Source organism: Entelurus aequoreus, linkage group LG03 (assembly GCF_033978785.1).
Source record: "Entelurus aequoreus isolate RoL-2023_Sb linkage group LG03, RoL_Eaeq_v1.1, whole genome shotgun sequence".
Taxonomy (NCBI): Eukaryota; Metazoa; Chordata; class Actinopteri; order Syngnathiformes; family Syngnathidae; genus Entelurus; species Entelurus aequoreus.
This window is the reverse complement of record NC_084733.1, coordinates 53,398,988-53,426,870: the sequence shown is the minus strand read 5'-3', so window position 1 is coordinate 53,426,870 and position 27,883 is coordinate 53,398,988. Positions and strand designations below refer to the sequence as shown.

The 27,883-nt window shown below is 37.5% G+C and overlaps 1 protein-coding gene across 2 annotated transcripts in view; it reads right to left on the bottom strand.

Annotated features, from left to right (window-relative positions):
• LOC133646606 (formin-like) overlaps positions 1 to 27,883 on the bottom strand; it is a 164,052-nt gene that overhangs the window by 62,773 nt on the left and 73,396 nt on the right. For both annotated transcript variants that reach the window (XM_062042146.1, XM_062042148.1), the window contains 6 exons: positions 7,825 to 7,886; positions 7,659 to 7,747; positions 5,146 to 5,275; positions 4,731 to 4,877; positions 4,591 to 4,650; positions 4,391 to 4,511 (listed from right to left, as the gene is read on the bottom strand). In XM_062042146.1, the coding sequence (XP_061898130.1) occupies positions 4,391 to 4,511; positions 4,591 to 4,650; positions 4,731 to 4,877; positions 5,146 to 5,275; positions 7,659 to 7,747; positions 7,825 to 7,886 (609 nt within the window). The remainder of the gene's footprint in view (positions 1 to 4,390; positions 4,512 to 4,590; positions 4,651 to 4,730; positions 4,878 to 5,145; positions 5,276 to 7,658; positions 7,748 to 7,824; positions 7,887 to 27,883) is intronic.

Here is a 27,883-nt window from a genome sequence, read left to right as displayed (position 1 = left end):
TATATATATATATATATATATATATATATATATATATATATATATATATATATATATATATATATATATATATATATATACATATAAATATATATATATATATGTATGTCTGTATGTATATACATGTATGTATGTATGCAGTTGCGTGCGGTGAGGTTAATGTCTGGTGAGGCACGACTGCATCATCACAGTCAAATTTACAAACATATGAACCTGCAGTGCAGGTGTACCTAATGTTGTGTCCCTGCGGTCGTTCGCGGCTCCTGCAGCGCGAGCATTGTTGTTTTTGCACTTTTTGGCTTCTTGTTAAGTGACTTTTTTTGGGTGCATTCGGTCTTGCACATGGAGGGTTTGGGTGTGGGCTTTGGTTGGTGTGGCCGCGGTGCTCCCGTCGGGCGGTGCATTCTGCGGTGGAGGTGCTTGGCACCAGGAGGCGGGGTTATGATACGAGCCTCACACAGTGTGTCTCCGCAGCAGATTTATGATCGCTCAGCACTAAAAATACGTTACACACATACATTTGTTGACAAAATACACTGTACATTATATACCTCAGCTAACTAAACTATGGAAATGTATAATATAATTCATATAGCAATACGGTCTCACTGCACAGCAGGCCAGCAGTTAGCCGAGTCGCAATCCATGTTGAGGCACAACGCAGTGACGTGCCTCAACTGGCTGCTGATCACCGCACCGTCTCTTCTCAGTATTTGAACGGCAAATGTGAAAATAAAAATAAAAATAATCTAAAACTGGTGAAGTTAAATATATATATATATATATATATATATATATATATATATATATATATATATATATATATATATATATATATATATATATATATATATATATATATACAGTATATATATATATATATATACACAGTATATATATATATATATATATATATGAATATATATGTATATATATATATATATATATATATATATATATATATATATATATATATATATATATATATGAATATATATGTATATATATATATATATATATATATATATATATATATATATATATATATATATATATATGAATATATATGTATATATATATATATATATATATATATATATATATATATATATATATATATATATATATATATATATATATATATATATATATATATATATATATATATATATATATATATATATATATATATATATATATATATATATATATATATATACCCTACCGTTCAAAAGTTTGGGGTCACCCAAACAATTTTGTGGAATAGCCTTCATTTCTAAGAACAAGAATAGACTGTTGAGTTTCAGATGAAAGTTGTCTTTTTCTGGCCATTTTGAGCGTTTAATTGACCCCACAAATGTGATGCTCCAGAAACTCAATCTGCTCAAAGGAAGGTCAGTTTTGTAGCTTCTGTAACGAGCTAAACTGTTTTCAGATGTGTGAACGTGATTGCACAAGGGTTTTATAATCATCAATTAGCCTTATGAGCCAATGAGCAAACACATTGTACCATTAGAACACTGGAGTGATAGTTGCTGGAAATGGGCCTCTATACACCTATGTAGATATTGCACCAAAAACCAGACATTTGCAGCTAGAATAGTCATTTACCACATTAGCAATGTATAGAGTGTATTTCTTTAAAGTTAAGACTAGTTTAAAGTTATCTTCGTTGAAAAGTACAGTGCTTTTCCTTCAAAAACAAGGACATTTCAATGTGACCCCAAACTTTTGAACGGTAGTGTATATATATATATATATATATATATATATATATATATATATATATATATATATATATATATATATATATATATATACACATATTAGGGCTGCCAAAGTTAGCACGATAATGTTCATTAATGTGCAGTGTCCCATTTAACAAAGACATAATACTAATACTAAGAAGCTGTGAGGAAGAGGGCAGTCTACACCGAAAGAGATAACACCAGGTCTCCTCATCTTTGACCTGAGACTGAAGGGTAAAGACACTGCCCTTGTCACCTGAGGACCAGGTGACGGACAGTCAGACTTGCTTCAGAAAATCACATTCAATGTGAGGGTTTCGCATTGAGTCCACAGTGTGTTAGCTTTATAATTAGGACCAGTTGCTTTCTTTAGGCTGGTTTATAACAACCAGGCATAAATATTTATTCCTGGCGGCTGCACAGAATAAGAGCTGATGGGAGTCATAGGTGGAGCTCACCAAAAGTCCACAACCTGTGAAGCATCACAGGGCGCACATTATACCCCGGAGGACTACTGTGCCAGACTGGGCTGCGACACACATCAAATACGAGCACTCTTGTGTTGCATTTATTGTCTTCAGGTCTTCCATTTTCCCTCATAAATGAGTGACAGCTTGAGGTGGGTCAGGCTACTTTGGGAGACTCTTTGTATTTTTCCCTCAGGTCAGAGAGGAGAGCGCTTTAACAGTGATTTGAAAAAACGTAGGGGAGAGCTGAGAGCAAATCTAATTGCTTTCATATGCCGTATTATTGGTTGATTTAAATAACCACAGACATCAGGGGCATGAGGGGGCATTGCCTTTAACCTCTGCATGGCCCTGGCCAAGACTGACTGGCTGGAGAGCTGAATCCACATCTGACGCCCCAACGCACACTTCTAAGCTATTACGTTAAACCTTATGAGCCAAACAGTATGCCTACATTTGATTACTATGTAGGAAAAGTCTTATTTTGTGGTTTTCATACACCCCCACCTTCTATAGGATTCAGTTTTTAAACAAAATTTGTCCCTATATCATTGTCCCGGTTTTTGCATGTAGTCTCTGTTATCATGTAGCCAAACATTGCTAGTCCGTTTGCCCATATATGATTCTGCATTCAAAAAATCCCACACGTTGGAGACTCAGTCTCTGTGCTTTTTTAATTGAGTACAATATAGGCCGCTATGTGGCCAAGGAAAGTTGCGAGTGCTAGCACTTTGATAAAGAAGGTGAGTAACATTAACTGAATTCCAGAAAGAACTAGCAAAGTACAAAGGTGGTCTCTCCTCTTCTCCCTTTACGCTTATCTCTGTCTTCGCAAACAATAGTGTTCAAGTGATGTTAAATGTTCATTTATACATTTAATTTGTAATTCATTTATTATAGTATTTTGCTAGACTGGAACCATAATTATTCTCTATTAATGTGTTTTGTGGGGTTTTTTCGGCGTCTGGAACAGAATAATTGAATGTACATGTTCTTGTATGGTAAAACAATCGCTTTAGCTTTTGTGCTATTTGGTTTTCATCTGACCCGTTTGACCCAAAATTATCCAGAAACAAAGATTACTAATGAAAACCGAGGTATCACTGTACTGTCCTAATTTGCTAGGGGAAACTCCAAAGTTGAACCTAAAAAAGTCAACAGATTTGTAAAAAATATATAATTTGGATAGACTAGATTAGATATTCTGTAGTATAGAATTTACTTGCTTGCTGCCCAACAATAGGCCCTATGGGTAAGAAAAACTGGTATAAATTATGACGCTGACAAGTTTTCGAGCGAGACAATTAGTATGTGTGATAAGTTCAACAACAAACAGGCAGACAAGTGGAAAATAAGAAAATGGATGGTCTCGCTTGGATTTGAAATATATTTTTAGGCTTCTTAACACGTTGGCAATGGTAAGTAACTAATTATTAAACTTGGAGCGTTCCTCAAATCATTTGGCTTTATTTTGTTTGTGTGTTGTACTTACTTTCTCACTTTACCCTTAGCTGTGTGAAATTGCTGCAGATTTGCTCCGACATCTGCCAGAGCACACCTACGACTAACATGCACTTGGTGGAATAGCGTAGGTGTATGCTTTAGATGTAGTTAAAGTTAAGTTAAAGTTAAAGTACCAATGATTGTCACACACACACTAGGTGTGGTGAAATTTGTCCTCTGCATTTGACCCATCCCCTTGTTCACCCCCTGGGAGGTGAGGGGAGCAGTGGGCAGCAGCGGTGCCACGCCTGGGAATCATTTTTGGTGATTTAACCCCCAATTCCAACCCTTGATGCTGAGTGCCAAGCAGGGAGGTAATGGGTCCCATTTTTATAGTCTTTGGTATGACTCGGCCGGGGTTATGTAGATATGGTAAGTTAATGTTAAAGCTTGTTGTGATATACTTGTTGTTCTGTGTTTAGTACATGAGTTGTACATTGTCAGTGAATACAGATTGTTGCAAAATTTTCCCTCTTCCCGTGTTTTTATTTATGATGTGAAAAATATGTGAATGACTGGTCATGACATCAACTTGACTTTGTCATCTTTGAGTGGACTTTAAACATCCCGAAGTTATGCAACACCTGTGGCATCACATTAACTTTGATGCTATTATACAAAGGCTTATGCTTATTTCACATAGTGTTTCTATGATTAAAAAATGACAAATACCTGTCAAATCTCTCCTTAGTGTTCTGATGTCCTTTGTTAGGTCTTCGAACTTGACCTGTGCAGCCTGGAAGAATTCTTGGGATTCCGGCAAAGGGAACACACTCTTATCTGTACCAGCATCCTGGAACAATACGGCACACATTAAATGTGTGTATTAGATAACATATAAAACATTCACAGTTTGTTCGAAGACAACTCACAGCATCAAATTTTCGCAGGTAGCTCAAAACCACATAATCCACCAGACTGATATGAGTGTCCTGAAAAATATATATATTTTTAAAGCTCATTATGGTCAAATAATAATAATAATAATACGATTTAATTGGTAAGCCATTACCCTGCTTTTGACGTCCTTCAGTTTGGGAAGGATCTCCAGTGCAAAGCCATCAGCCTGACCTCTTGTCCTATTTCCTCCGTTCATATAATTCCCCAAGGCCAGAACAAGACCCATTACATCCCGCACATTGTGGCACTCGAGCAGCTCCTGACACACACACACACAAACACAAACACAAACACAAACACAAACACACACACACACGCACACGCACACGCACACGCACACACACACACACACACACACACACACACACACACACACACACACACACACACACACACACACACACACACACACACACACACACACACACACACACACACAGACACACACAGAGTTATGAAGTGAGAAAGCCTTAAGGAAGTGTGATGATTATTTAGTCAAGTGGTGTCTGCTGACATGTTGCTCTTACTTTGCAGACGTTTAATATAATGTCCACCTTGCGATGAATGGAGGAGATGGTGTCGAGGAACACTGACTGGAAGATGATGCAGTGGGCTCGGCCTGCAAAGTCGGGAATGTGGGCAAGTTCATAGAGAAACCTGGAAAACAGAACGGGAGGAGGAGAACGGGCGTTTGATGTGTTATGACAGAATTAAACAAAACGTCTAACAGGAAGGACTATTCTGGGTACTTGGCAGGCCATGCTCCCCTGTGCAGGACTGGCTGAGTCAGTGATGGTGCTCCCTGTCATGCGTGGTGTCGCTCGGCTAACCTGAAAAAGGTCCACGGGGTTGGCGGGGAGAAAGGAGCGAGCGGCGTCCAGGGACTGATGATCAAAGGTGGCTTGAAGCTGACGTGGGCCGACTTATGTAAACAGTGGTGTGTTGGAGGGGAGCGGAGCTGCAACATCCTGTGTGATTAGAGCCCGCTGATGGCGCTAGACACTGAGTAGGGATGACTCAGGCAGCTGTAGTGACAGCTCTGGTCAAACATGGAAATAGGAAGGCCAAGCTGAGCGGCACCACTGGGACCAGGCCTCATTAACTGACCCGGACTACTAAACCTTGACGACATGAAACTGCAGCGGCGACCCTCATGAACGCACCCTTGCACACACTATAACCAATTTTAGAATGATGTGTGAAATCATGACATTTTCCCAGGAAGATAATGTGGAACCTCTACAGTCGCATGCTCCTAGTCTCACATTTCGGAATTGACCAATTTTTGGGAGAAGATCTGACACTAAACTGAACTCAAACCTTGTCATAGAAAACATTTCCCCAAAAAGTCTCAGACGACAAATTGAATTACATTCAAATGTGGATTAAGGCCAAACAAGTGTTTTGCTTTTCCGTTGGCATTTTTTGATACAACCATAGTCAAATATTGGCCGAGAGAAAAAAAATGTTATGACAAACATAAAACCACAGGTTCACACATTGTTCACATCCATAAAACTACAAAATAATTCAATGTACTTATGAAAGTGAACTGCATATAGCATTATTATCTAATAAATATGTTAATTAAGGTGGACTACCACCGATTTTGACGACATTTCCTTCTTCTATTATGAGAAAGATTAAATCAAATATTACTTTTAAGGGGATAGTTAAATTCCCCCTGAATGTTTTTTTTAATGTCAATTAAAGCTTTATAATTCTTCTTGGAGCTTTGGGCTATTATTGCCCAACTTTGCTTCAATTTATTTAGGACACAATAAAGTCAACATAATCAGCCAAATTTTCAACAATTTCGACAATTCATCTTCATGGTCAATTAATATAGAGTGACACTATTATTGTGTTTCAATAAAAAGTCACCTTCTTTTAACACGTTTATGCTATCAAAGAATATTAAAACATAATTTAAAAAATTGCCTGTAATGTAAATAAAGGTTTTATGATGGTACCAATTTGACCACTGTGTAGCACACTCTATTAGGAATCCATGTAGTGCAATATATAAATAAACATTGATTGATTGATTGATTGAATTAGGGGTGTGACGATACATGTTATTTGGATTTGGATTTTTCAGTACAGAGCCTTTGGTTCGGAACATCTGCGAACGGATTTCCCACAGTTTACATTGCAAGCTAGGGACAGGAAGTTCACATTTGGTGTTGGTGTGCACCTCCACAAGCCGAGGGAGTGTGATTAAACGTGGAAAAAAGTTGAGGAATTCGTTGTGAGAAGATTTTGGCTGATGAAAACTGTGGACTAATTACTGTACAATAAATGCAATAATAATTAGAAATGTTGGCTCATCTTTTTTTTAATGCCTTAAGTACAGACACATATATATATATATATATATATATATATATATATATATATATATATATATATATATATATATATATATATATATATATATATATATAGTATATATATGTATATATACACTACCGTTCAAAAGTTTGGGGTCACCCAAACAATTTTGTGGAATAGCCTTCATTTCTAAGAACAAGTATAGACTGTCGAGTTTCAGATGAAAGTTCTCTTTTTCTGGCCATTTTGAGCTTTTAATTGACCCCACAAATGTGATTCTCCAGAAACTCAATCTGCTCAAAGGAAGGTCAGTTTTGTAGCTTCTGTAACGAGCTAAACTGTTTTCAGATGTGTGAACATGATTGCACAAGGGTTTTCTAATCATCAATTAGCCATTACCATTAGAATACTGGAGTGATAGTTGCTGGAAATGGGCCTCTATACACCTATGTAGATATTGCACCAAAAACCAGACATTTGCAGCCAGAATAGTCATTTACCACATTAGCAATGTATAGGGTGTATTTCTTTAAAGTTAAGACTAGTTTAAAGTTATCTTCATTGAAAAGTACAGTGCTTTTCCTTCAAAAATAAGGACATTTCAATGTGACCCCAAACTTTTGAACAGTAGTATACATATATATATGTGTGTGTGTGTTTGTGTAGAGCGCTATACCTTTATGGACTTTAAGAGAAGAAATCTTACTGTTCAGGTTTGTCCAGCAGTTTAACTTCATCTTCTTTGGACGTCTCGTAATGTATCTTTATCTTGTCCAGCTCATCAGGAGTAGCCCTCTGTTATAACAAAAAAGAGAAGCAGATGTTGTATAATGGCCTCACTCCTATTTTACAACTTCATTAGAAATACTTACATTTTCATATAAAGCCTCAATGGTTTCCAAATCCACCACTGAGTTATCCACAGTAAGAACAGCTGAAAAGTAAACGTAGTATTAATTATAAACACTGTGTCTAATAAATGGATAAGATCTTGGCTGAAGTGTTTTGCCTTTTAACATTTGCCAGTGCATCAACATGGAGCTAACTTGTTTTTCCTGACTCGTAATGGAAACTTGAACTGTTGTTTTGTTAAATGTTGGGTTCTGTTCAATATTAGCAAACTATATGAGAGAACACTACTTTTAATGGGGTACAGTAAAATTATAATGCTTGAGTGATGCTGCACCTTTAGAATGCCTACAATTAAACACACCTAAATTATGTACCCTAATTATTACAAATAGAAGATACGGTTAAAAACTTCCTCATGTTTTGTTCCGTTTTTATCTACACTACGCACTGCACGTGTGTTTAGTGCAAATGTAGACAACATCGCTGAAAGGGAGAGTGATGCATTCTGTGTGCCTGAGAGGCCTCACAACTTTATGTCCTGTAGTAGAGAAAGAGGGGCAACAGGGATGGCTCCAGGGCTATTACCAGCATTGCCAGATGCACGATAATTATTGTATTTGTACAATAATTTCACCATCTGTATCATTAACAATTCCAAAAACCCTGTAACGTAGGATAATTTCACCTGTCAATATATAGATCAATCCATCAATCCATCCATTTTATACCGTTTTGCCTCTCGGGTCATATTAGCAAACAAAAACAGAATACAACTAGCACTGAGTTAGAGTTAGAGTTAGAGTTTGAGTTTATTTCGAACATGCAAGCATACAACATGATACATCACAATTTCCAGTTTCTCTTTTCAACATGTTCGAAAAGGAGTAGGAAGAAGCAGAGCTTATTTAATCCTACCCCTTTTCTTTACATAACAGTTGCTGAAACTTTTTTATTCACTTCCTGTTCTCAATTTATTCACCATAAACTCCATAGGTAAGACATGCTAAGAGGAAGGAAGACAGCTCCTGTGTGGACTCAGAAGACGCAACTGGATTACCTGGTAGTCCAGGGGCCAAAGGTGGACTTGGAGTTCAAGGCGAGCCTGGTCCCAGAGGTCATGCCGGCATGTCCGGTGACCCTTGACCTTTGGGCGGAGTGTGGAAGCGGATGCGGATGGTCCAAGATGGCGGACTAAGCAGCGTGGCTTTCCGGAGAAATTCACATTTACGACCATATTAATAGAAAAAATAAAAAAAAGACTTTGAGTTTGGAGTGACGGCGTGTTATCTGAAGTGAAGACAGAGAGGAGGCTAGCCGGCAGGAGCGGCGAAGGGACCCTGCGGAAGACGTCGGTGGCGAGGGAGAGGCCTGGCTAGCAGAAGCAAGACCACCTCGCGACGACGGGACCGGTAGGTGACGGCGGCGGCGAGTGACGGCAGCGGGGCGGCGAGGTAGAGGCCCGGCTAGCAGCCAGCAGCAGTGGGACCACCACCCCACCACCTCACGGCGGCGAGATCGACAGCTTTCTTGCGGCGGCGTGTGATAGCAGCAGAGCGGCGAGGGAGAGGCCCGGCTAGCAGAAGCGGGACCACCTCGCGACGACGGGACCGGCAGGTGACGGCGGCGGCGAGTGACGGCAGCGGGGCGGCGAGGGAGAGGCCCGGCTAGCAGCCAGCAACAGTGGGACCACCACCTCACGGCGGCGAGAGCGACAGCTTTCGCGCGGCGGCGTGTGACAGCAGCAGAGCGGCAAGGGAGAGGCCCGGCTAGCGGCTAGTAGCAGCTAGCAGAAGCGAGACCACCTCGCGACGACGGGACCGGGGACAGCCTTGGCTGAAGGCGGTAAACACCCGCGACAGCCAAAATCAACATGGGGCCAAAGAAGGTGCTCTCTCCTGATGAAGGTGAGGAGATAAGGCGATCACTTGAATTTTTAACAGCAGAGGTATCAGCCATTAAGCAGTACCAACAGACAATTATGCAGCTGGTGGAGGAGGTAAAAATTCTACGAGTCGAGAATGATGCAAAAACTTTACAAATAGAACAGTTAACAGACCGAGTGGATGAACTGGAACAATACACAAGAATAAATGACGTTATTCTGACCGGGCTTAATATTAAGCCCCGTTCATATGCTCGGGCGGTGACCGCCAATGGTGGAGAAGAGCCCGGGAGTTTGGAGATCTCCACAGAGAGGCAAGTGGCAACATTCATGGAGTCAAAAGGCATATTCATGGACATGGCAAATGTGGAAGCTTGCCACCCACTCCATAAGAAGAAAGATAATTCGGCACCAGTAATAATAATGAGATTTGTCAATAGGAAACATAAAACCGCATTACTAAAACAAGGGAGGAAGCTGAAAGGAACAGACGTGTACATAAATGAACATTTAACAAAGAAAAACGCAGACATAGCCAGAAAAGCACGTAGCTTAAGAAAACAAGGAAAAATACAACAAACATGGACAGCAAACTATAAAATATTTATTAAACTAAATGGAACACCAGAGGAAGCAAGAGTAATAGTCATAAGGAAAATAGCAGAGCTGGATAAATATCAATAACGATAAAAAAATGAAACACAACCATGACACAAACAAACAATAATCAATCAAACAGAGAATTTATAACCTTTTCCAGCACCGACTATAACAGGACGGAATTGGACAGTGCTATAGATCCAGACATACATTTTTTTTCTCACATGGACAATAATTGTTTATATTATACAGAAGTACAGTACAACACCAACATTAATTCCAATAACAAACTGTCAATTATTCCTATTAACTGCAGAAGCTTGTATGCCAATTTTAACAATATGAAATTATTTTTGGAACAATTTAAATAACCTTTCAAAATTATCGCTGTATCAGAGACATGGATGGATCCAAAAAAAGGAATGGACTTTGGACTAGAAGGATATGAACTCAATTATATTAATAGAGTAAATAAGAATGGAGGCGGAGTTGCTGTATATGTGATGAAGGACTTCCATTACAAGGTGGTAAAAGACATGTCACTGGCTATTGACAATGTTTTAGAGTGTATAACCATTGAGATATGTCATGAAAGAAATAGAAATGTATTGATCAGTTGTATATATAGGGCACCCAACTCAAGTATTGAAGGATTTGAAGACTGGATTAAGGGAACTTTCAATGGAATCAGTCAAAAAGTACTCTTTTTATGTGGAGACTTCAACATTGATCTCTTGAACCCCAACAAGCAAAAGTCCATTAATGATTTCACAGATACAATGTATAGTATGAGTTTGTATCCTCAAATCACAAGGCCAACCAGAATTGCAAGTCACAGTGCTACACTTATTGACAATATATTCACTAATGTCTTTGATAATAATATAACAAGTGGACTGTTAACAACCGACATCAGCGACCATCTGCCAGTCTTTACTATTTATGATGGGAACTACAGGAAGAAGAACATTGACAAAAAGACATTTCAAAGACTATGTACAGAGGAAGGAATGATTTTCTTCAAGAAGGATCTGAGGAAACAAAGTTGGGACAATGTATATAATGAAGATGATGTAGATCACATATGTCAGAGTCAAGGCCCGCGGGCCATATCCGGCCCGCGAGAAGGTTTTTTACGGCCCTTGGGATGATCTTGATTTATTATTAGAACCGGCCCGCAGACCGCAGATCTTCTTTTTTTTTTTTTTTTTTTTTTTTTTTTTTTTTAGACCGCAGATCTTTTACACGCACCAAGCGGATGCCGGTCCAAGGTTCCGAAAGGGGGCGAGCGGCCCGCCGGGACGCGCCTGCCGGCCGAAGGGCTGCAGCCCGGCCGTCAGTCGCGGAGCCCGCCGTGCCACGCGCGCCAAGGGGGCGGGCCGAAACCCGGCCCCGAGGCCCTGAGACTTCTGCTTTGTTTCCCCAAACCGCGCGTCACCGCCGGGCCCGCACCACCGTCGGGCTGCAGCCCGAGCGTCGGTGGCGGAACCCGTCATGTGCCGCGCGCGCCAAGCGGAGCGGGGGGGTCAAGCGGGCCGAAACCCGCAGGCCACCCCCTCACCACGAGGCCCTGAGACTTCTGCGTTTGACCCCTACGCGCGGCCCGTCGGGACGCGCCCGCCGTCAAGCCACGAGGGCCAGCCGTTGGGTCGCGGAGCCCGCCGTGCCACGCGCGCCAAGGGGCGGGCCGAAACCAGCGGGGGGTTTCGGGCACCCAACTCGCCTCCCTCCCACGGAGGGAGGAGGGGGGTTTAATGTGAACATTACTGTGCAATCACATATTTAGAGTTTTTACTCAATTCAAGTTTAAAAGTTAAAGTTTAATATTTGTTTTCACTGCATGTTACTTCTCCTTAAACAAAGTGTTGTTTTTGATTTATAGATTTTTGCACTTTATTTTATTGTATTTCAATTTAATTATATTTTAAAAATATTTCAGTTGAGTGGATGATAGAAAATTGCTATTATTGTTTTTTTCTTTGAAGTAAATTTAGCCCACTTTTGCTAAAATAGAAAATATAGGCTACTGATGGTGCCTTGAATACCGGTTTCTTTCATTTAATGTTCATGTTATGGGGATTTTTATATAAAGGAAATTTGTCTTTTGTGTCTGTTGAAAATTAAAGATTACTGACAGAGCCATAAGAAAATATTGCTTTATTTATCTGATCATATTGGAATATATTTGTTAGGTTTTCAGTAGGTTCAATTAGGTTCACTAGACTATATGCGTCATTTAAAAATTTTTCAATGAACATTCGAACAGTCCGGCCCTCGGCTTGTAGCTAAATTTTTTATTTGGCCCTCCGTCCATTTGACTTTGACACCCCTGATGTAGATGATGCATATGGGAATTTTGTCAACACCTTTCTAACACTTTATGATAAACATTGCCCATGGAAAGAACGTAGTAAGAACCAAAAGAAAAACAACCAACCGTGGATGACAAAAGGACTGAAAAATGCTTGTCACAAAAAAAACACATTGTATCGAATATTTATAACACAAAGATCTATAGAGGCAGAAAATAAGTATAAGAAATATAAAAACAAGCTAATTGGTATACTACGAACATGTAAGAAGGAATACTACAGTCAATTATTAAACAAGAACAAAAACAACATGAGAGCAACATGGGGCATCCTAAATAGCATCATTAAAAATGGTGCTAAGAAAGATTACCCCCAGTACTTTCTAGATGGACATACAAAAAATGACAATATGAACCAAATAGCTGAACGTTTCAATGATTATTTTGTTAATATCGGAACAAATCTGGATCAAAGAATTCCAAATGCAGATGATGGGTCAGTTGAGGACTTGAGTGAGCTCATAGACAGAAATCCCAATTCCATGTTTCTTAAAAGTGTAACAAAAGAAGAAATAATCAAAATTGTAAAAAATTGTAAATACAAGACTTCAACTGACTGTCATGGAATAGATATGGTAACGATAAAAAAGGTTATAGAAGACATTTCAGAACCTCTGACATATATCACCAATGTATCATTTTTAACCGGAAAATTCCCAGACAAAATGAAAATTGCAAAAGTCGTACCAATCTATAAGAATGGAGACATACACCAGTTTACTAACTACAGACCAATTTCATTACTTCCACAATTCTCCAAAATCATGGAAAAATTATTCAATAGTCGATTAGATTTATTTATTAACAAAAGTGGGACGCTCGTGGAGAACCAATATGGATTTCGAGCAAATATCTCAACATCAATACCATTAATTAAAATAACAGAGGAAATTACCAATGCAATAGATGGTAAAGAATGTGCGGCAGCAGTATTCATGGACTTAAAAGCATTTGATACAATTAATCATGATATTTTAATACAAAAATTAGAACGATATGGCATCAGAGGTTTGGCATTGAACTGGGTAAGAAGCTATTTAACCAACAGGAAGTAATATGTGAAGATGAGTGAAAATATGTCAACACGGCTAGATATATCCTGTGGTGTGCCGCAGGGATCAATACTGGGACCAAAATTGTTTAATCTTTATATAAACGACATTTGTAAAGTTACAAAGGACTTAAAGTTAGTTTTATTTGCAGATGATACAACTGCTTTCTGTTCAGGAGAGAACACACAGAAGATAATACAAATAATAACAGAAGAAATGAACAAATTAAAAAGATGGTTTGACAAAAACAGACTATCTTTGAATCTCAGTAAAACTAAAATAATGCTATTTGGCAATAGTAGGAAAGAGCATCATACGCAAATACAAATAGACGGAGTAGACATCGAAAGGGTAAAAGAAACCAGATTTTTGGGAGTATTAATAGATGATAAAATGAACTGGAAATCTCATATACAAAACATACAACATAAGGTAGCAAAAAACATTTCAATAATGAATAAAACAAAACACGTCCTGGGCCAAAAATCACTTCATATTCTCTACTGCTCACTAGTGTTACCATATCTGAGTTATTGTGCAGAAATATGGGGAAATAACTACAAATGTGCGCTACATTCGTTAACCATGTTACAAAAAAGATCAGTTAGAATAATACATAATGTTGGATATAGAGAACATACAAACCCTTTATTTATTAAGTCAAAAATATTAAACTTTGGTGATTTGGTAAAATCGCAAACAGCTAAAATGATGTACAAAGCAAACTATAACCTGCTACCAAAGAATGTACAACATTTCTTCTCAACTAAAGAGGAGAAATATAACCTTAGAGGAAAAAATAATTTTAAACATTTATATGCACGTACAACACTTAAAACTTTTAGCATAACAGTATGTGGAATTAAATTATGGAATGGATTAAGTAAAGAAGTTAAAAATTGTACTGACATGATCCAGTTTAAGAGGTTGTTTAAATTAATAGTGCTTACAAAGTACAAAGAAGAAGAATTATGAGAAAAACTTCCAACCTTATTGAAAATATTCTTCATCTCAGTATGTTAATAATGACTGAATTAATTAATTACATATTACAAACTGTTGTATATACTAATTCATAGATGTTATTTTATTATATAAAAAGGTCAGTAAATGATTTTATATAATTGTAAATGCTTTGAAGTGGGAAAGGGGTAGGATTAAATAAGCTTTGCTTCTTCCTACTCCTTTTCGGGCATGATGTAAATGAAATGATATGAAATTGTGTGATGTATTATGATGTAAATGTGTTCATGTTCGAAATAAACTAAAAGAAAGAAAGAAAGAATCACAATAAAAATAAATAAATAAATAATAGTAAGAATTTAATAATAATAATTGGTGAAGAAAGTCATATTTCATATGATGAGATAAGTAAGATTACTTTAAGAATGAATGAATGGATGGATGAAATACATTGAGAATGTTTGTCATGGTTCTTCTTCTTTGTACTTTGTAAACACTTTAAGTTTGAAGAGTTTCTTGAAGTGGATCATATTAGTACATTGTTTGATTGCTTTGCTTAATCCATTCCATAATTTAATTCCACATACTGATATACTGAAGGTCTTAAGTGTTGTATGTGCGTACAAATGTTTTAAATTACATTTTTCTCTAAGATTATATTTCTCCTCTTTTGTTGAGAAGAATTGTTGTATATTCTTGGGTAGCAGGTTATAGTTTGCTTTGTGCATAATTTTAGCTGTTTGCAAATTCACTATGTCGTGGAATTTCAGTATCTTTGATTCAATAAATAAAGGATTTGTATGTTCTCTATATCCAACATTATGTATTATTCTAACTGATCTTTTTTGTAACACCGTTAATGAATGAAGTGTACTTTTGTAATTATTTCCACATATTTCTACACAGTAGCTCAGATATGGTAACACTAGTGAGCAGTATAGAATATGAAGTGATTTTTTGTCTAGAACATGTTTTACTTTATTCATTATTGACGTGTTTCTTGCTACTTTATGTTGTATATTTTTTACGTGAGATTTCCAGTTCAATTTATCATCAATCATTATACCTAGAAATTTGGTTTCATTTACTCTTTCAATTTCTATTTCGTCTATTTGTATTTGTGTTTGACTTTCTCTTCTACTATTACCAAATAGCATTATTTTAGTTTTACTAAGATTCAACGATAGTCTGTTTTTGTCAAACCATCTTTTTAATTTGTTAATTTCTTCTTTTATTATTTGTATTATCTCCTGTGTGTTCTCTCCTGAACAAAACGCTGTTGTATCATCCGCAAATAATACTAACTTTAAATCTTTTGTAACTTTACAAATGTCATTTATATAGAGATTGAATAATTTAGGTCCTAATATTGATCCCTGAGGTACACCACAGGATATATTTAGCGTTGTAGACATGTGTTCGCCTAGCTTCACGTATTGTTTCCTGTTCGTTAGATAACTTCTTATCCAGTTTAAGACTAACCGTCTGATGCCATCTCGTTCTAGTTTTTTGATTAAAATATTGTGATTAATTGTGTCAAATGCTTTAGTTAGATCCATAAAAACTGCTGCTGCACATTTTTTACTGTCTATTGCATTGGTAATTTCTTCTGTAATTTCAATTAAAGCCATTGAAGTTGAGACATTAGCTCTGTATCCATATTGGTTCTCTTCAAGTATTCTATTTTTATTTATGAAACTTTCTAATCTGTTATTGAACAGTTTTTCAATGATTTTAGAAAATTGTGGAAGTAAAGAAACAGGTCTATAATTTGTAAATTGATGTTTATCTCCAGTCTTATAAATTGGTGCAACTTTAGCTATTTTCATTTTGTTTGGGAATGTACCTGTTTGAAATGATAGATTACTAATATACATTAATGGTCCTGAGATCTCTTCTATAACCTTTTTTATCGTTTCCATATCAATTCCATTACAATCAGTTGAAGTCTTAGATTTACATTTTTTCACGATTGTAACTATTTCCTCCTGTGTCACATTACTGAGGAACATGGAGTTGGGATTTCACTCTATGGTATCATTATAGTCCTCAATTGGAACTGGGTCTGGAATCCTTTCTTCCAATTTTGGTCCAATATTTACAAAATAATTATTGAAGCTTTCAACTACTTCCTTTATGTTGTCATTGTTTTTATTTCCGTCTAAAAAGTATTGAGGGTAGTCCCTCTTTGTGCCATTTTTAATAATGCTATTGAGGATGCCCCATGTTGCTCTCATATTATTTTTGTTCCTGTCCAATAATTCACTGTAATATTCTTTTCTACATGATCGTAGTATATCTGTTAACTTGTTTTTATACTTTTTGTACTTAATTTCTGCCTCTATAGTTCTTTGTGCTATAAATTCTCTATATAGTGTATTCTTCTTCTTACAAGCATTTTTTAATCCTTTTGTCATCCATGTTTGATTATTCTTTCTCTGTTTATTACTAAGTTGTATCCATGGACAATGTTTGTCATAAAGTATTATGAACTTGTTTAAGAAATGTTCATATGCTTCATCAACCTCTTTTTCATTGTACACATTGTCCCAATCTTGCTTTTGTAGCTCAATTTTGAAAGCAGTCATCCTCTTCTCTGTGCACAGTCTTCAAAATGTCCTTTTGTCTTCCATGTTCTTCTTGTAGTGTCCATCATATATTGTAAAAACTAGCAGATGATCACTAACGTCGGTTATAAGTAGACCACTTGTAGTGTTATTGTCAAACTCATTGGTAAAAATATTATCAATAAGCGTGGCACAGTGTGCTGTGATTCTACTTGGCTTTGTGATTTTTGGATATAAACTGATGCTGTACATTGTATCAATGAAGTGCGATAGACTTTTGCTTGTTAGGGTTCAATAAGTCAATATTAAAGTCACCACATAAGAACATTATTCTTTGACCATTATCCATGTAAGTAGCCTTGATCCATTCTTCAAATGTTTCTATACTTGACTTAGGTGATCTATATATACAACTGATGAAAATGTTTTTGCTTTTTTCCTGACATATTTCAATGGTTATACATTCTAAGATATTATCTATAGCAAATGACATGTTTTTTACCACTTTGTAGTTCAGGTTCTTCATCACGTACACAGCTACTCCTCCTCCATTTTTGTTGATTCTGTTGATGTAGTTGAGTTCATAAGGGACGGCATGGCGAAGTTGGTAGAGTGGCTGTGCCAGCAATCGGAGTGTTGCTGGTTACTGGGGTTCAATTCCCACCTTCTACCTTCCTAGTCACGTCCGTTGTGTCCTTGGGCAAGACACTTCACCCTTTGCCTCTGATGGCTGCTGGTTTGCGCCTTGCATGGCAGCTCCCGCCATCAGTGTGTGAATGTGTGTGTGAATGGGTAAATGTGGAAATACTGTCAAAGCGCTTTGAGTACCTTGAAGGTAGAAAAGCGCTATACAAGTATAACCCAATTATCATTTATATCCCTCCAGATCAAAATCTATTCCTTTTTTTATCATCAATCCATGTTTCTGTGACAGCAATCACTTTGAATGGTTCGTTGATGTGTTCCAAAAAGTTCCTAATGTTGTTGTAGTTTGCATACAAGCTTCTGCTATTAAAATGAATAATTGACAATTTGTTATCGCATGTAATGTTGCTATTATATTGATCATATGTATAATAAAAACAATTATTACTGATGTGGGAGAAAAAATTTGTATCTGGATCTATATCATTTTCCAAATCCTGGTTTTTGTAATCTTTGTTGCAGAAATTTTTTAGTTCCATATTTTCTTGTTCAACAATCTTTGATGTTGTTTCAATAATTTTAATAAGTGTAGGTGGATGCAATCCTGAATGTAGGTCCTCTTGTTTAGTCGTCCCTTGGAACATAGTAGTGTCGATGCTGAATTTAGGTGCTTGTTTTCTGTCAGAGTCCATTATCATCGTTGTTTTGGTAGCTGTGTAAACTTTAAAAATTGTCCAGGTCCTTGATGTCATGGACAACAATTACTCTTGCTTCTGGACCTCCATTCAGCTTGATGTAGATTTTACAGTTGGCGCTCCAAGTTCCCTGGATTTTTCCCTGCTTTCTCAAGTCACGTGCTTTCTTGGCGATTCCAGCATTGCGTTTTGTGAGAAGCTCATTCATGTACACATTTGTTCCCTTCAGCTTCTTTCCCTGTCTCAGCAATGTCATTTTAGATTTTCTGTTTACGAGTTTCATGAGCACGACTGGAGTGGCGTTGTTGTTTCTTCCGTTCAGTGGGATGCATGTTTCGATGGTATTAATGTCAATTTCAATTTCCTTTGATTGCAGAAAGTTGACCACTTGCTGTTCTGCTGAGATCATATCCATTTCATCTGGTTCACCTTCATTATGCACAGCTTTCGCATAGGATCTTGGTTTAATTCGGTGCCCTGTCACGATGATATCATTCATTCGTTTGTCCTGATCCATTTCATCTATGATATTCCTCAGCATGTTGTTGTCTTCTTGAAGGGTCTTCATTCGTTTGCCCATTTCAGTGGCTTCATTATTTCTTCTGTTGTTCTGAGATTGCAGATTTTCTATATTTTCCTGCAGACTTTTCACATCTTGTTGGTGTTCTGTTGTTACTTTTCTCAGATATTCTTTCAATTCTTTCATTTCTTCTTTCATTTCTTTTTTCATTTCTTTCATTTCTTTTTTCATTTCTTTCATTACTTCTTTCATTTCTTTTTTCATTTCTTTCATTTCTTCTTTCATTTCTTCAAGTATTTGTAGTATCACTTCTTGATTCCCATCATGTCCTGTGTCCAACCTCAAATCTTGTTCCCAGTTGTGTTCTGTAACAGCTGACCCCGAAGGTTTCGGGATTTCAATCTTTCCTTTACCTTTTCGCATCGCGGCAGTCACTGACGTCAATGCCTCTTGCTTGTGTCTTAACGGCAGTTGCTTCTTTAGCGACTTGCGGCACTTTAACTTGTTTTTTCCAACAATTTCGTATCTTGCGCCGTTCAGAGATCAATTTGAGGTGTCAGCCTGTCAACTTATATCACTCTGCGACGTCGGGATCACTTTAAAACAGCTGTAAACTCGCCGTAGCTTTTGGTTGCTAGGAAACCGCTTTGAACTGCGGCAAGGCGCCTTTGGCTTGAGTCTAACGGCTCTCCCAACTCGCCTTCTTTCAGCGTATCAGGGCCTCTCAACTGACCAAAATCAGATTGAAGATGCCAGGGTACTCTCCTGTGGCTGTGATCGCAAATCAGTGGTCAAAATCTTCAGATTTAACAAAAAACTCCGTTAGCAAGAGCGGAGCCTTTCTCTTTTGCGTCCTTTCTCATTGACAGGAAGTGTGTATCTTTTACAGCCAAGTGGGGGCGCTGTTTTGCCAGTGGCAGCTTTTTTCAACAGTGCTGTAAGTTTATCTAAAGCAGGGGTCCCCAAACTACGGCCCGTGGGCGTCCAAAATAAGGCCCGCGGTAATTCCCAAGTATTAAAAAAAAAATAAAAAAAAAAAAAAAAAAAAAAAAATATATATATATATATATATATATATATATATATGATTTTTTTCTGTCTTTTCTTATCCATTTTGTACCGCTTGCTACTCACGGTGTCTCCTAGCCGCTCAGGCAAATCATATTGTCTAAAAATGCATTTTCTCATCGATAACGGGACATCATCGTGCACGCGGAAAGTGCGCTATATATATCTAATATATATATATATATATATATATATAATATATATATATACATATATATATACATATATATATACATATAATATATATATATACATATATATATATACATATATATATATATATATATATATATATATATATATATATATATATATATATATATATATATATATATATATATATATATATCTTATCTAATATATACTGTATATATATATATATATATATATATATATATATATATATATATATATATATATATATATATATATATATATATATATATCTAATATACTGTATATATATATATATATATATATATATATATATATATATATATATATATATATATATATATACACAGCCCGGCCCCCGGCCAAATTGTTTTAACCCGGCCCCCGAGTCAAAAAGTTTGGGGACCCCTGATCTAAAGGAAAAAACTGGATTGTAAGCGAAACAGTGGTACCATAGATGCCGATCTACATTTCTGCCAGTGGGTGCTCAGACGGGCGGTAAATCTGACGCTACTTTTCTGAGCATGCGCGGTTTTTGCTTGGTGGTGAGAAAGAATTGGCCATCAATCCCACGTGGGTGCTCGGCATTGTCCGACAATGCCGATTGCCGCCTATGAGTGGTACAGTACCTCAACTTAAGAGTGTTTTAAAATGAAAGGCGACCGGTTATGCAAAACCAACTTTTTTACCTGTTAGTACCTGTTTTTATGTATCTGATAGTTGCATGAATCCTGTAAATTTGAAATCAACCCATGGAGGCATTGGGTATATATTTATAAAACAATATTGCCTTCCTTCATACTTCCTCCAAACAAGCCGTTTGGAATTTACCCAATTTTTGACGTTTTCCCTATTTGGTGAGAGATTTGGATTTACAAGTGTGTGAGCTAAAGTCTCTATCACAAAACCAATTGAGCTCGTGAGTTGAGGTACTGTACTGCACACTGCCTGTAGTTTATGTTTTACTGTAGCAGATGGTCCTGGGCAATGTCGAATTAAGTATGTGTGACACTTTTCCTCAAAATACAATCTTTGTAAGCTTTTGGTACGATTATTTGTAATTTCCCATCTGGCAACACACGCTACTACCAACAGTGTTTGAAAATTGAAAGTCAGCGATTTCACAACAAATGTAATCAGTGCTTCCCCAAAACCACATTAAACATACAACCTGCACACCTGTTAGTAAATGTTGCGAGGAGTTTGATGCATACGAGTTTAACAGTGCGGCTGTGCCCACTGCAAAGCATATGGTGGTACACCTTAATGGGGAACTGCACTTTTTTAGGGGAATTTTGCCTATTGTTCACAATCATTATGAGAGACAAGAACACATGTCTTTTTTTAAATGGGATTTTATGGATGATAAAAAATGCTTGGAAGATGCGACTAATTGGAGTCACTGTTGTAGCCTTCAAAGCCCTTTAAACAACTTCAAAACCCTCCATCAACGTTTTATGTACTCAATGCAAGTGTTTATATAACGTAGTAACAGACATGTTCTTAACAATATGTAATATGTACAATATTTACCGTATTTTTGTCGATTTAAGCATTGCCGGAACTGATTTCCTCAGCGCATTTATTTCAGTTTCCATAGCAGCGCACTTCCGACTTCCGGAGACAAATGTGAGTGTTTTCATATCATGGCAGACTTGGTAACAGACAACAAAGATTAACATTTTTGGAAAAATGAGGATTCACAACCTTATCTTTTGAAAGCTGAATAATATACTGAGGATTAACCACTGCTTCTAGAAGCGAGCACAAAGAAAAGGGTGAACTGATGGAGCAGGCGGAAGCCGAGAGAGTGAGGTTGGCGTGACTGACGCTGTAAATGTGGAACTTGGAACCAAGCTTTTTCAACATAAATTGATTGCTTAACCAAAATAAACCGTAAGACTCGTCTCTGGCCAGCTGGATCTAAGGCACAACTGTCCATTGAGTGAGTCATTTTAATATTGATCATGATTCACGGAGCACATCATGCGTGTTATTACAACTACGGTACATACGCTGTCGAGCTAGCTGTGTACGAACAAAACATAACATTTATTTCGAACGGGTTAATACTTTACAGATACTGTATTATGATTGTTCATGTTTTTCAGTCGGTACAGTTTGGTGTCCTATCGCATTGTGTTGAGCATTACAAACTCAAGCGAAATTCGAGTGCTGATGTAGAAGCTATCTTATCCCTTGTCTTAGCTAGCTTTTACGGCTGATACCGAAGCATGCTGATGTGTTATTCTGCTGGAAAGAGTTCCTCTGTCTTCACTCTTACAATAACAATGTTGCTACAACTTGGTTATTATACAGGTAACGTAACATAAATGAAGTATTGTTGGCAGTTTTTGAATGCATTTTTAAAGTGATTTAGAGGTATATTTGATTGCTCCCATCAGCTGCATTGCTAGTGTAGTAGAATTTCTGACCTTTTGACCTATATTTCTTGTCTTTTAAGAATGTCCGCTCAATTTCAATACTCTTGTATTTTTGTGCCATTGAATGGACCAGTTGTGGGACAAAAGTGAATATTAAGTCGTGCCAACCTGTCTATAGAATGTGTTGACTGTCTAAAGGATTGGAGTTGTTATGGAACAGATAGGAAAAGCAAAACAAGACATTGACGCACTCGATAAGGAACGATGACGCACAACAGACATATAAAAAATGGCAGAAGACCGGAACTCGGGAGTGATTTTGGCTTGTGTGTGTCTTGTTGGCTCCGGAGTAACTTGTGGTTTGTCTGCACGGCCAACTCAATTCAACCTGCACTTCTGATAATGGGTAAATAAATTTGTTGTACTAAACTACTTTTGTTGCCTGCTTAAGCTTCGGACAATCCACTACACTAGCCAACTAGAAAGAGACGATTTTTACATGTTAGACTGCAAAAAAAACAACCTATTGTCTTCTTGTCTCTCATAATGATTGTAAACGATAGGCAAAATCCCCAAAAAGTGCAGTTCCCCTTTAACAGGTAGGGCTCGGGAAGAACGGAAGCAGTGGCTGTATCAGGTGACTGTTTAAACAGTGTACAAATGTAAAAACAATGGTGTGGAATTTGAGCCCATTTTCCTCCTTTTGACTTAAGTAACACATAGGTGTTGTTTTACCACAACAGAAATGATAAGAAGAGTTGACAAGAACATTTCACTGCAATGGATTCATCAGGTAAGCTAACACCTAACAGCTAGCTAGCTTCTTTGTCATTACTTTTCTGTAAGTCTGCATGCCCTCCAGCACATTTCTACCTCTCACAGGTACTGCGTACTACGCATGCCACATTTGACTCTTGATTGCCAGTGGAGGCCAGAAGTTTTAGCTCTGTGATGGGGAACAAAACAATTTTGCCCCTTCTTCTGATAAAAATAATAGCCTTGAGCTGCAAAACACAAAGCATCTTAGAGACTTTAAGTTTGATCTTTTAAAACATTTTTTATCAGGTACAACAACGGTGTAGTGTGCTCATGTAGGCCTATGACATAAATCACTACTTTTCAGAAAATGCTGAGTGTTTGTTTGTGCCAGGATTGTTGCAGTGAAAGCAATGGTCAAAGGCTGTGATGCATTTTGAAAACGTAAATCACCGTGACAATTCTAGCACGATGCCTTATAGTTTTTTGACACTTTTTTGTCCAGCCAGAATACATCACTTTAAATCTCTGGGTATAAATAAAGTTTCAATAATAACATTTCCTTTCAGTAGTGAAGTTTTATAGCGCATCACAAATGATGCATTACTATTGTCTGTACTTTTTATGATCCTGCAAGTTGAAGTCAAATTCCAGAGTTTGGTGATTTTCCTGCTACTAATGCAATGTGTTTTTTTCATTATAAAAACACCACTGGTGGGAGGGAATCATAAATTTTGATAAAAAATTATTCTGCATTAACACTACACAGACCTCTTTTCAATCCAGGACTGCTTCCCCCAAACAAGGTAATACTTTGCATTATGTTTCCCAGCTGTTGCTCTTGCAGAGAAGCTGTCAATGTGCTCCCCGTGTCTGGATCAGAGGGAACGCTGGAGGTCCATTTCCTACATCTTATTAGAGTGGATTATTCAGTTTCTAGGCCATGCAGCCGTCAATCACACACCAAAGGGGGGCTTGCTTCAGTGTGCAGGGCCGCGTTCTTATCCGAGGGGAGCCGGATATCGCTCCACGGCAACAGATCAAAGCTTGCCTGCCAACCGCCTCACACCCTCTCCTTCCACTTTTCACTCATCGGCTGGTATGGAGGTGCATGTGTGTGAACATGTGTGCTTGTGTTTTTAGAGTTGGGTGTTACATGGGGGAGAACCTCCTACTGCCCTTGAACCATGGTGGCCCTTTTGGTATCCTAGTCATTCCGTTTAGCCACTCTCACTATCTTTTCTTAACTACCGCTTTACATACCTACCTTAAGACTCTAATTACATTAGATATCCCAAACAGGCAAGTTCAAGGACAAGAATCATTACACAAGTCCTTTCAAATGGTGGCCCGCGGGCCAAATTTGAATCGGGAATGACATTATACTAGCCCACGAGTTCAAAACTTAGGAGACAAAAAATTCCTAAGAAAACTAGAGTGGTTCTGTTGTATAGACAAACTTGGACGATTGTAAACACATTGGCAGATTCTTACATTTACATTTTAACCTTGTGATTTACACAACTGAGGCGTTTCTCAAGGCACCCCTTTAAGTCCTCTCATTTTTGGCAGTTACACATTTTTAACGTAATGTGATTTATGTAACTAAGGTGGTGCTGGGGCTTGTTTACTTCAGATGCAGCATTTATTCAACTTCTTTAGTCATATTAGTAGTGTTTTTTCAAAGTTTCATTTTTGTTCCTCTCTTTTTTTATCATATGGGCTATACAACTGGTGGCCCACGAGCTCAGTTAAAAAAACTTGTGAGAGACTCACATTTTATATTCTTAACAATAGTATTGTTATATTCTTAACAGAGGTGTGGACTCGAGTCACATGACTTGGACTCGAGTCAGACTCGAGTCATGAATTTGATGACTTTAGACTCGACTTGACAAAATGTAAAGAGACTTGCAACTCGACTTAGACTTTAACATCAATGACTTGTGACTTCACTTGGACTTGAGCCTTTTGACTTGACATGACTTGCTACTTTCCCCAAAACCCAAACCTTAAAAAGTTATTTGGGAGCGCTCCGTATCTTTCATTTTATACGTCTGTGTCTATAAGCGGGTGTGCTGCTTGTCAGCGTGTGTGCTGTCAGTACAACAGCCAATCAAATTAGATCTACGTTGTTTTCATCACACAGCTCTCATCCAATCCAATTGCAGGACAACCACCGAACATGAGTTGTCAAACAATGCGGCAGTGAGAAACAATTATGCCAAAGTTGGTTTCGTTCGGGTATAAAAACTACGACTTGGTCAACAAAAAACGAATTGCTGTATGCAAATCACGCAGTTCGAATATTACAGACGGAGACGCAACAACTTCCAACTTCGTTCGACATTTGAAGTTGCACAAAGAAGGGTAAGTTTTGAATGTAAGATAACGTTTATTGGCTAAGTAACATGACTTTTATTTGCTGTGTAGTTAAATCAGTGAGGCTGTAAACTCACTGCTAACGTTATAACCATAGACATCTTATAAGGGTACGCAGCATGGAGCGCTACTGCCTACAGGCGCAGACGAGACGCGGGGCCGCCATCTTGGAGTGGTGATCCGCTCCACTCAGTGCAATTCATTTGTCAGGAGCAATGAACTGTCAGAGCATTTAATTCATCTTACCTCACTGAATACCACTGATTTTCACGCGTTTTTTTTGTCATACGTGTAGCTATGATAACGGACACATGTTTTGGCGTTTTTATTATTCATAGTTTGCTTAACAGTAATATGATATTCTTATATGCTATAAGTGACCAGACGTCCGAGATCAAAACTGGGAATATAATCCCAGAGAAGGGGGGAAAAAACGGTCAGCTATTTTTAAGTTGAAGAAACAATATGATTAGATTATATATACATGCGTATATCCTACATAAACAATGTATGAATACATTAGATATCTATATATCTATAGACTGTAACTCTGTTGCTGCAGCAACAGAGAGTTTATTCTGTCTTGACACTTTGTATTGATATTTTTTATTACATTCTTCCCTTAAATTATAATGTTTACAGTGATTGTTTATATCTATTTTTTATGTATGTCGCTTTGGATAAAAGCGTCTGCCAAATACTTAAACATATATAAACACCTGAAAGTCTTTATATCAGCTAAAACCACCAATCTGTTTCACTGGATTCAGAATAAAACCAAATTATGTCTTACCCAACAACGTTAGTATTTGAATATTGTTACTTGAAGACTTATTCCTGGTTACAATTATACTGTTAAGAAAGTATTGTCTTATACTTTGCCTAAAATGAGAATGCATCATAATCAGTGGCGGCTGGTGAATTTTGTTTTAGGTGGGGCTGAAAGTTTGTAAAGCAAACCCCTGTAGGGGGGTCATCCTCCCCCAGAAGATTTCTTTGTGATTCTCACATACAAATATTGAAGATCTTTGCTCCTTCTCAACTTTGTGGTAATGTTATTTTCATAAAATACAACCAATAGTATGTTAATGTTTGTTTTTGCAAATGTGTTTATTCTGTAAAGGAATGAGTTAAATGTTTAAAATGGTTTAAACTATTAAAATGACTGGTTAATAGTGCTATTATGAATTGCAATGTCAGCACTATTTTTTTTTCCCTGCAATTTTAAATGCACTTGTTTTAATAAATAAATACAGCGTTTTAAAAGCATACACAATCTGTGTAAAAATATTAGTCTGTGGTTAAAAGGACTTGATAGGACTCGAAACTCAAAATGCAGGACTTGGGACTTGACTTGAGACTTTCTAGTCTTGACTTTGGACTTGACTCGGGACTTGCCTGTCTTGACTCGGGACTTGACTCGAGACTTGAGGGCAAAGACTTGAGACTTACTTGTGACTTGCAAAGCAATGACTTGGTCCCACCTCTGATTCTTAACAATACTAGAGGGATAATCATTGACTAGATTTTTTTGCAGAAGGATTTTGGGACCCCCCGTAACTCTGAATAAATACATAGACTAAAATCAAATGTCCACTGTAAAGGAAGCTGGTTCTCCGTAATATACACAATGTGACTGATGGTGTAGGGAAAAGTCTGGTCTCTGGTCTTTGGCTTTCTGGAAATGTGGCCCCCAAAACAATTTAGTTGAATATCCCTGGCCTGCGCGTACTTAAGGCCCTTTATTGTCATTACCATTTTGCCCATCTTACCTTCGACTCCCAATAATGGACAAGTAAAGGGTGAGTTCTCCTTTTGAGCACAGTGATAAGACAGTGGATATAGAGAATACCATCTGACAGAAAGACCAACCTGGTTTTACTTGCAACTGCTAACCTTCGAATGTTTTTTTTTACATCAATAGTGGGGTGTCAGTCCCATTAGGATTGTTGAAACCGTCACTAGCTACAATAAACCGATATGTCGGCCTCATGCTCAAACTAGCAGGCGGCAAGCTCTT